Below are 10,766 nucleotides of genomic sequence, written 5' to 3' on the forward strand. Positions count from 1 at the left end.
TTTTTTAAGAAAATTCGGAAAACCGGCGTTAAAGTAGAGTGTGGTACGGACATAGAAAATGTGGAAAAGCTGCCTGCAGCTCCCCAATGGAAAGGATAACAATGGTCACCATCAACCCAAGACAATGGAAAATCTACTTCCGACTTTGCTACCGAATCCTCATCCTCATATGACCTCTACCTTAAATGTCGATTGCACCTTACTCCTGGCTCTAGTGTCCGATCTATCACATTTCCATAATCTTGATCCATCATCAGGCCATCATCCGGCAATTATCCGCCAAATTGAGCTCGAAACGAAACAGCCATTAGTTACCTCTGAACTTTGGCCAGCAATGAGTGATAGGCAGCTTATATGCACTGAAGAAGCCGCCAAGAGGATGTACGAAATAGTCGAGACAATTGGTACTGTGAGTGAGAAGCGAAGGACGAAATTAATGATGGCGGGCGACGACTCCGACCTAAACATTGATAGAGAGGATTTGATATCCCAGTTTCAGGATACATCGGACCACAAAGTTCCGTTAAATTGGAACATCCCTATTATAGTAGTAAATGCGCAAGCAGAAATTGAACGGGGTTGGGCCAACGGTGTCCTGCCGACGGCCGCCCGCAAAGTTGCAAGCCAGTTAAGCGACATTAACACAAGCGTGTTCTTGTATGGCTGGGCAGCTGGTCTCATGACGATTTCCAGTAATCGGACTGTAGCTAAACAGATCGAAGTCCTCGTCGAAGAAAACAGAAATGGGGATGACGAATTGTCAGGCCCCTTGGTGTGGATATGCGATACAGCCAGAAGTTTGGTTGGCAAGGACAGCAATAGGAAGTCCTGAATAACTGGCTCCAAAAATACAAAGCAATCATGCCTCTCACGATACAATTAGTGCCATTTTCTTCGGTAGATATGGCCAGGACGATACTTGTATTACCCATACGGCGAATATACCACGAAAAAAAGGCTTTGGAAATGCCCCTGCGGAATCAGATAGTCCTTAGTAGACGAACTTGTTAAAAAGACCTTTCATTTTTCGGCGGGTTTAGCGTTATCATCTGGGAGCCAGAACGTGATCTCTTTGTCTGCTGTTGCAAACATGTTATACCGCGGATTGGCCTGTACAATCACAGAGCGGGCACGGTATGGCAGCCGGAAGGTCGGTTTAAGGTATAAGCTAGAGTCCGGCGGATGTTGAGTATCCCAGACAAGAGTATCAGGTTGGTCGCCAGCACTGCCAAGCACGTAACGTCCATCTGGAGTAAAACAGACATCCCCTTGACCCAGTGGTTTCCCAGAACTCGAGGTCGGTGCAGCGCGACCGGTAGGGCCGCTTTTACCAATTAAAAACGCCTTAACATTACCCTCGAAAGCATCCAATAGGAAATGTCCGTGGTAGTCTGTTCCAACAAGAAGATGTTTGCCATCATTAGAAAATTCCAAGCGCGTCCACGCTCTGCCCCTTGTCGACGGGGTGAAGCGGTCTTCCTGGGCGGCAAGGTCAAACGTTGCGAAAGGAGGTTTATCGTAGTTTCTAAAATCGTAGAGTAGTACAGATGAGGTGGACTGGGAGGCAATTGCTATGACCGAGCCCGACGGATCAAATGCAACTAAATAAGGGGTAGCTAGTTTAAGTTTCCCTTGCGCGTTCCTCGAGTTGAGATCCCACAACGCAACAGTATCATCTTTGGAACAGGACAAAACCGCGTCAGTTCCTGGAGAAACTGCAATTGACGTAACCTTGTCCGTATGGCCGGAGAAGTATCGCAGATAACTCTCGTTGTGCAAGTCTAAAAGCCGTAGCGAGTCTGTCGCGTAAGCCCTGATTAGAAAGGGATTTCTAAGTTACTTGGGCAACTGGAAAAACTTACCATCCACCTTCGTGCTGGCGTGGAGAATCTGGCGGGAATGGTGGGTGAACTTTGCCAGATGCACTCCATACTTTTTGCTGGGAACTGTCTTCGTCAATTTCCCTTCCTTTATATCAAATACCTGTAGTGTCTCGTCGTCTCCGGATGCTACCAGGTAGTCTCCTTGGTCGTCGAAATCCAAAGAGGTAATATTTCCAGGGAAACCATCCTGTTTGGGGGTTCCTCTGAACGACTGGATGAAAATGTCAGTCCGCAAACAAGACCACAATTAGCTAACAGCACTGCAATTACTCACCTTTGAAGCCCTATAATTTTTGATTATCTCTGATACCTTTGCGGTCGGCTGAGGAGGGAGGGCGCCGGCATCAGCCATAACAATCAAGAACTGTGTAATTGAAATGGAAATTGCCAATCATGAAACGTAGAGCGGGTCGCCGGGAAAGCAGCAATTAGATCATGGCATTGCAGCCCAGTCCCAGTCCACTTCCAACACTGTTCTCGGAGACGTCGTTCGATCTCAACTAAATTCGGCTGCTTTAGTGGCGGGAATATATTGATCCGCCCGCCGAGCTGCGTCCTCCCGAGGGGAAGGTTAAGCCCTACAAGGTGCATCGGGGAGTCGGTGACTTTGCTGCACGCGCAGATGCGATCTTTGCCAGAGGAACAAAGGAACCAGATCTATGCCAAATATGATCGTCTAACTAACCCCGACGGGCCCCTTTACCCCTTCTCGTTCTTCTTCTTCTTCTTGTTCTTTTTCTTCAGCTTCTCATTCTTTCCCTTGCGTTGTGTGCGTTGGTCGTTGGTGTCTTGCGATTCCTTCTGCCTTCCGGTCTATGTTATTTTTCCTTTCCGCATTTGTTTGTGACGTCCTTCCTTGCAATACAAACTAGAAATGTCAACTACTGCAGGGTGAGGATTTCCCACCGTTTTTTTTTTTCCTTTTTGTTTCCAGAAGAAGCATAGAAATCATTCTAACCGGCACTCTCTCTGTTTGCAGGGCATTTATTGCAGGAGGTCTGGCAGCGTGTGGTGCGGTCACGGTTACACACAGCTTCGAAACAGTTAAAATCCGGTATGGTGTCGATCGCGTAATTGTCAGCGGGAACCCACATGCACTAACATCCCCTTGAAGATTACAGCTGCAAGGAGAACTTCAGTCGAAGCGGGAAGCAGTGCGCAAATACAGGGGCGTTTTCCACGGCGTCAAAGTCATTCTCCAAAACGAAGGAGCTCGGGGCCTCTTCCGAGGTATCGGATCAGCAGTGTGTTTCATCTTCCCAGAGCAATGTCTTCGCACCCATTTGCATCTAGTAACATAGTCATACGTTTGGCGACTGTAGTATATCTACCAAGTTCTCCTTAACGGCTGTCGACTTGGGTTTTATGAACCGCTGCGGGTGAACATCACGCAAGCCATTTACAAAGACTCGACTCACCAATCTCTCGGCATAAATGTTCTTTTCAGGGGCTGCATCGGGTGTCTGGGGGCTGCGCGGATCTGCTTTTTTCTAGTAAAAACACGACTCCAATCTTTTTCTCCATTCCTACCTGTGGGCACACAACATAAGTATAGAAACTCATTCGATGGACTACGACAAATTTACATGGGTGAGGGTGTGAAAGGTCTATATCGCGGCGTTTATGCAGCTATGGTCCGTACTGGATTTGGCAGCTCCGTACAGCTTCCTACATATTTCTTCGCAAAAAGACGGTTAATAAAACATCTTGGAATGGAAGATGGCCCTGCATTACATCTGGCAAGTAGCACCTGCAGCGGCTTTGTCGTCTGTTGTGTTATGCATCCTCCTGGTATGACCATTCGAACTCCAATGCTAGCTATCTGAACATTAGCTTTGACTAATTGTTTATCTAGATACCATCATGTCGCGAATGTATAACCAAACCGGAAATCTCTACAAGGGTGTATTCGACTGCCTATACAAGACCATCAGCACAGAAGGAGTTCTTGCAATATACAAAGGGTACTTCGCTCATTTAGCACGTATTCTACCCCATACGGTATGTTCTTAACCCAACCTATTCCTAAAAATTATCTGTAACCAATAATTTAGATTTTAACCCTGAGTTTGGCCGAGCAAACCAATAAACTTTTGCGGAGAGTAGAAGACCGCATTATACCGGATTCGATCAGGGAAAAAATATAGGCGTCCATATACATGTGTACCTGGTGATTTTATACCCATATGCAGCAAATATTAACTGGTTTTTCCTTATCAATTTAAAATATAATTCTCTCGATGGTGCCTCCCACGATTTTATCTCCGACTTTGAACATCGGCTAGGGAACTCTGAAATTTTCCCATTTCGGCGCAACATTCCCCTGTTTGGTTATGTTCAGGCGCCTTGCTATCAAGATTTGAAATTTTAGATTTTGGGACCTTTTTTTTTTTTTTGTGTCCTAGTTTCTTTCTGAGATATCAGTGCTTGCTTCATTGCCTTTAGAGGGTTACCTTGACTCCCGTTGTCATTACATGTGAATCATCTGTTAAATTTCCCTGTTCAGTAGACTAAGGTGTGATCGTTATATTCCATATTATTTCGGGATAAATTCCATTAAATTTGCTCATTATTATCGAAAATACGGTGATCAGAGAAAAAGGCTGACACCATGCTGAGATCCGGTAGCAGCACAGCCCGTACAATGGCTTTCAAATTACAATTCCCTTACGGCAAGTTTTTGAAGTCCGAAAACAGTGAGGTTTTAGGCTTCTTCTCGTCGCGACACCAACAATTTGCTGTTCCTTGCTACACATATATTGCCATAAATCCCGATTCACGTTCCAATGTGCTAGAGAATCATTGCAAGATCAAAAAAGGAGTAAGAATCCACACACACACACACACACACACACACACACACATGGAGAGGACCACAGCGGAGGGAGGAGGGCCTGGGGTAAAAGGAACCACCGTAGTGATGGAGGATGTCGATAAATCCTGGTCATTGGAGATGAATATGCGGGCACTTGGTTCTACAAGGTTCGGGAATCGGATTTCACCACACAATCCGGGGCCCGTGAAGTGGAGTGTTTAGGAAGCGTAGATATTGTCGCTGGTATTCAAAGCGTTATGGGTTTCGTTGAGAGATTCAAGCCTGAAATTCTGAATGCGTCGGCTAAACTTGTCAGCGCATTAGATTTAAGATGGCTGCCCAAGGAAAAGGTGTACGCAGTATGCTCAGGGAGACCTTATCTCCGTGGCACAGTTGATGGACATCTTTGCAAAGAGAATGGAGACGAATCAGCCCTTGTCTTGTCTTATGCAGTCGAGGAGAGCGTGGAAGTCCTTGAAAGACATCGCCCTGGCCAAAGCTATTGGTATAACGACGAGTAATTCGGGCTTTTGCAAATGAGCTCGAGTAGGTCCTTGACGAAAGAATTCGAATTCGGGATGGCAAGATGTAACTTGAGATGCTGGAAATTTTAGATCCCAATGCAACGCACAAATCCTGAAAGTCCCAAATGTTCCTTGGATGGACCTCCTGGGTTCTTATTCCGCAACCCCGCGCAAGAAACTGAAAGGAAACTTGGCATCAAACTTCCAGCAGATTATGAAGAATTTCTGAGTATCACGAATGGTTTTGAGCAGAGCTGGGGCGGTATAGTTTTGGACCCACCCCTTCATCCCATCAGTAACATACGATGGCTGGAAGACAATGAGGACTATTTATCAATCTCAAACTCGAGCTTCTGAAGTCCGCGCACGGCAAATAGCCAATGGTTGGGAAAGCAATCGGGATCAATAACCTCTCACTGATTCCTTGCTTGAAGATCCAAGACGTCCAATATCTGCTGGAGTCATGGAAATGGGCAATACAGGGAACATGGGGGACTTTTTAAAGCTGGGATGGTGTTTGGTTACATGGGCATCTGAGGCGTGGCATTGATGACAACCTATTGTGGTGGACATAGAGCTTGCAAAAACAGAATTTTCTGCCACCCTCTGAAAAATATTAGCAAAACACTGCAAAAATAACCAAAATATGTATTTCTAGAATCATTCAAATATCATTCAATTCATTCAAATACACATTTTTATCATCAAATCTGTCAATATGCCCCGCAACACCCACTGTTCTACTGCTTTAAAAGCTCATAAAAAAACTTCAATTACTCTATACTTTCATCTGCTGAAACTGCCTGTTCCGGATGTTTTGAATAATGATGAGAATCCAACTGATGATGAGAAAAAGAAGAAGAAGAAAACACAATTAAAAAATTTTCAATTTTTATAAACATTTATCTCTAAATCTAAAATCTCATTCAGACTGTATGAATGAGTGATTATCAATGAAATAAAGAAGTCTATAAAGATCAAATTATGAAATATCACAACAAAGGATATGACTGTCAGCTTCTATTGTATTCAATATACTGTAAAAAGAATAGCTGAAAAGTATGTTATGAAGCAGAATTGTAAAGAGATAGAAATTGAAAATTGTATAACAATCATCTCATCAAACAAATGTGAATCTTCAATCAAAATCACTCTTGGAAAGGAGACAGATTGAAGAGAGATTATCACTTTTTTAAAGAAATTATATAAAAAGAAGATGAATGGTTTTAGCATTGAAATTACTATTGTAATAGGCGCAACGGAGATATCTATATTAGGAAATAGATACGTGGCGATAGATACGTGGCGATAGCAATATTATCTATATAATGCTCGCTGATATCCGTGGATTTTAGGAGATCAGCGATTAGCTTTGAACAATAGAGATTGCTACCTTTCTAATATCCTTTGTGCGTACTTCACACTACTCTTGTAATTACTCTTGTAGCCCATCTCTTACAATTCTAATCGCTCTAAACCTTATTTGAGTGGTCCGTTGTTACGCACACCTACAACAAAACACGCAACGTTAGTTAAAACACGCAAGATGGTTTCAACACGCGCAAGATCCCTTGGGAACCAACCCGAATCCTCTACCACCTCCGACGATCACAATGCCCGATTGCAACAGTTAAACGATCAAATCCGTGAACGAGAGCAACAGTTAGCTATTCTGCACGCGCAACAACGCCTCAACGGGTTGGGGGCACAGGTTCGCGAAGATACTTTTATCGAGTCCCGACCAACCCAGGATATCGCCGCAGAACCACCGCAAAATCGACCCGCAGACAATATAGATGATGATAACGAAACACCGCCGAGATTGGAGATTAAGGATTACTATCGAGGAAAGAATATGATAGAATTTAAGGACTATAAAGATCGCATGTTGACTCTCTTTGCACGCCACCGTCGATATTATCGAAAAGAAGAACGCAAGATAAACGACGCCAAACTCTACCTTGATGCCCACGTTAAGCAGAAGTGGTTGAATTTTGTATCAGCATACGAGAGACGCGGAGGAGCAACACCGTTAACATTCGACGATATGCTATCACACCTAGAGATGCAAATTAACGACCCGCAGAATCAGCGTCGATTGGCGAGCCAAAGATTCCAGGATGCTAAGCAACAGGAGTGGCAATCGATACGCGACTTTTCTAAATATCTCGAAGATTGGGAGTATTACTTACCCCCATACAGCGAGGAACAGAGAATGGATAACCTGCGTAGTAAGGCATTGAAGGTGCTACGCACCGAGCTCGACCGTCGAAATCAAGAACCCCAGAACTACGAAGAGTTGCTTCGAACTCTACAGACTCTCAATTGTAAGAGATGGGCTACAAGAGTAATTACAAGAGTAGTGTGAAGTACGCACAAAGGATATTAGAAAGGTAGCAATCTCTATTGTTCAAAGCTAATCGCTGATCTCCTAAAATCCACGGATATCAGCGAGCATTATATAGATAATATTGCTATCGCCACGTATCTATCGCCACGTATCTATTTCCTAATATAGATATCTCCGTTGCGCCTATTACAACTATTTTTTTTAATTTTTTTGATATTTCAACTTTATTTTCAAACATCTTTGTAATACACAGTTTTGCAGCTTTCATTGAAGTGTCAGATTTTCAATTAACAATTCAGACATTGATATCAAAAAAAGCATTAAATGTCAAAAAAGAAATAATTTCATCATTTATCAAAATTCCTCTTTATCATTCTGTCAAATCCTCTCAAATTCATAAAATATTTGATGATGAAAAGCTGCTGTCTATGTATACAAGATTCACAGTCACTAATCAGCAGCTGAAAAAAATTCAAAATCAACAATCAAATAAGTATGATTTTTTACAAATTAAATGTGAGATAACTGCTCATTGATGTTGTTAAAAGATGAATTATTATAACTTTGAACAGAGTATTTATTAAATAACTTTTGATAATACTCATATTCAACTTCTGAGTAGTGAGATTGTCAGTTGAATAGACGATGTTGAATGTGAACATACGATAATTAAAAATTCTTCAAAAAAGATGATAAAAAAATTAATAAATAAAAAAAAAAAAAAAAAAAAAAAAATGAAAAAGTGAATCTATTTTTATTTTTAATTCTTTTATACAAACATTTCAGATGTTAATAATTATATTTCCTCTCTCAATTTCTTCATCTAATATTGTGTTTTTAAATGAGATAATGTAATGCACTCGTTTATTATTTCCTTATTATTATATTATCTTTGTTTATATCTTCGTCTATTCTTACCTCTTTCCATTATACTCTCGCTACCACTATTTCTGTATGTATATATATATGGATGCATGTATTTCGCACATCTTCTTTCTCTTTCTTTTCCTCTTCAGCGATTAGCTACAACTACAACTACAACTACAACTACGACAACTACAACTACAACTACAACTACAACTTCAACTATACTACTACTATAATTACTATTATCTTCCACTACACTATATACTATCTTCTACTATTCACTCTTCACACTGTCATCACCCCTCACAGTTTCTAATCGCTCAATCTTCGAGAGACGGTCCGTTGAGTAATAGTCATGGCCTCTACCCACAGCATCCGCCGTACTCGTGCTACCGCCGAACCAGAAGCAACAAACACCAGTGAAGAAAACCGCGAAACGCGCACCCCTGCCACTGAAAGTGCGCAACAAGCATCAACCTCTCCTATGGAACCAGACTCTGAGCATAGTTCAGAAGGGGACACCTCTTCTGAAGATCTGAATGCAATTGAGGCCGAGAAGATAGCTGTGACTAGGAGAATTAAGAAGTTACAGGCTGAGAAGGAATTGCGAGAACTCCAACACCGGTGCAATACTTACTGCAAGAATTGGATGAAACCATCCCAGCCACCCGAAATACACTCAAAGCGCATCCGAACCATGGTAGAGACGCAACTAGCGTGAGTTGTGACCGCGAATCAACCGCAAGCATCCTCGGACCACCGGAACCTACGCTACAAGCGCCCAACACCTTAGTGGAAAGCGCCGTGACTACTGTCAGTGGGAGACGTAGTCGGGTACCACTTTGGCAATTAGAACTTCGAGATCCCGGCATGAGCGGTCACCCTCCTCGGAGAGATGTGGAAAAGTTCCGAGGCCAAAGCATGAAAGAATTTGAAAACTTTGTTACAGCTGCTATCGCTTTCCATGCCAGTGATCTTGATTATTACAACGAACACGACCATCGGAAGGTCATCGAAGCCGTCACTCATTTCAATGTCGAGATGCAACAACGTTGGTATCAACATACACATGATATGCGGATTTTGCCACCATGGGAAGAATTTGTTAGCTGGATGCAATGTCAAGTCACCGATCCAGATAAAAGTTTCCGAGATGCAGATAGACAGTACTGGAAAACAGAGCAACAAGAAGATCAGACAGTTCAACAATTTGCTTCACATTTACAATCAATTGAAGGGCGTCTGCGGCATCCTTATAGCGAATACCATCGGAAATCACACCTCTACATGAAAGTTCTACCTTCCATTCGCCGAGAATTTGACAAATATGCAACCAAACTAGAAGAGTTAAGCTATGATGCCACTCTTCACAAACTTGCAATAGCAGAATCAAATCTGCCAGAAAGACGGAAGAAACTTAAAGAGAAGTCAAACTTCAGAAACCCTACTCAAAGCTTTAACAACAGAAATAATGCTGGTAATAAGCCACAAAACAAACGCAGATGGAATGACACTACAAAGTCCGATGACTCCACCCGATCGAAATATTGCCGTTATTGCAAGCGACCAGGACATACCGTCGATTCATGCTTCAAACGACCCAAAGATGAATCCAAGAACACTAAATCCGACTCGAAACTCAATGCGAAAGATACGAAGAACACAAAGGACTCAAAAAACGCTTAAAGCGCGCCATTCAGCTCGCAATGGCAACTATAAGCGCGGAAAGTCGATGCAAAAATGCCTTAAGTTTCAATGTCACAGTGGAAATCACTACGCCTAAGAGTCTGCAAAAAGTGCTTGCACTAGTAGACTCTGGGTCAGAAGTGAACTGTGTCGATGAATTTTGGGCAAAAGACCACAATCTAGAAGCTGCTCACCGCAAAACCAAGATGGTCAAATCGATTGATGGATGCATAATGCGCTCCTTTGGAGAGTATAACATTGCAACCACTGTCACTGATCACAAGGGTAATGCACAGCAGACATCTCATTCCTTCCATGCGATGAAAATGAAGGACTACAATCTTGTGTTAGGATTTCCTTGGTTAAAACAAACAAATCCTCTTATAGATTGGTCAGATGGACAATTCTTCTTCAGAAGCTCTGGAGATGAACAACAGCCTCAAATTATTTCTGAACAAGATGTTTTAGCTGAAGTTCTCACCGGAGCCAGAGTAGGAATGCTTGTAGTATTACCTACAGAATGTTCAAAAGACCCAAAGCATGCTCCACGCGTATTCTCGGCTTGCTATAGTCGGACTTGCCGACCGGCCTACCCGATTATGCCTCTCCTCTAACCCGCTCGCATATCTTCTCAGAAGAAG

General features: G+C 42.7%; 5 protein-coding genes across 5 annotated transcripts; 4 read left to right on the forward strand and 1 right to left on the reverse strand.

Moving 5' to 3' along the window:
• Window positions 1-169: 169 nt before the first annotated feature.
• Window positions 170-753, forward strand: HCAG_02583 (predicted protein; the record flags this gene model as incomplete). The annotated part of the gene is made up of 2 exons (XM_001542362.1): window positions 170-657; window positions 735-753. 2 exons carry the CDS (start codon window positions 170-172, stop codon window positions 751-753), a joined length of 507 nt encoding a protein of 168 aa, XP_001542412.1.
• A 267-nt stretch (window positions 754-1,020) lies between these two features.
• HCAG_02584 (WD repeat protein) lies at window positions 1,021-2,235 on the reverse strand (the record flags this gene model as incomplete). Its single annotated transcript, XM_001542363.1, has 3 exons — window positions 1,021-1,799; window positions 1,863-2,094; window positions 2,158-2,235. 3 exons carry the CDS (start codon window positions 2,233-2,235, stop codon window positions 1,021-1,023), a joined length of 1,089 nt encoding a protein of 362 aa, XP_001542413.1.
• A 522-nt stretch (window positions 2,236-2,757) lies between these two features.
• On the forward strand, window positions 2,758-4,030 carry HCAG_02585 (mitochondrial oxaloacetate transport protein; the record flags this gene model as incomplete). The annotated part of the gene is made up of 6 exons (XM_001542364.1): window positions 2,758-2,774; window positions 2,863-2,937; window positions 3,005-3,127; window positions 3,331-3,674; window positions 3,739-3,884; window positions 3,938-4,030. 6 exons carry the CDS (start codon window positions 2,758-2,760, stop codon window positions 4,028-4,030), a joined length of 798 nt encoding a protein of 265 aa, XP_001542414.1.
• Window positions 4,031-6,768: 2,738 nt separating this feature from the next.
• HCAG_02586 (predicted protein) lies at window positions 6,769-7,740 on the forward strand (the record flags this gene model as incomplete). The annotated part of the gene is made up of 2 exons (XM_001542365.1): window positions 6,769-7,549; window positions 7,688-7,740. The coding sequence occupies 2 exons, from the start codon at window positions 6,769-6,771 to the stop codon at window positions 7,738-7,740; spliced, it is 834 nt and encodes a 277-aa protein (XP_001542415.1).
• Window positions 7,741-8,794: 1,054 nt separating this feature from the next.
• Window positions 8,795-10,125, forward strand: HCAG_02587 (predicted protein; the record flags this gene model as incomplete). Its single annotated transcript, XM_001542366.1, has 2 exons — window positions 8,795-9,156; window positions 9,264-10,125. The coding sequence occupies 2 exons, from the start codon at window positions 8,795-8,797 to the stop codon at window positions 10,123-10,125; spliced, it is 1,224 nt and encodes a 407-aa protein (XP_001542416.1).
• Window positions 10,126-10,766: the final 641 nt, after the last annotated feature.

The sequence above is a fragment of the Histoplasma capsulatum genome, genomic scaffold (genome assembly GCF_000149585.1).
Source record: "Histoplasma capsulatum NAm1 scaffold_2 genomic scaffold, whole genome shotgun sequence".
Taxonomy (NCBI): domain Eukaryota; kingdom Fungi; phylum Ascomycota; class Eurotiomycetes; order Onygenales; family Ajellomycetaceae; genus Histoplasma; species Histoplasma mississippiense.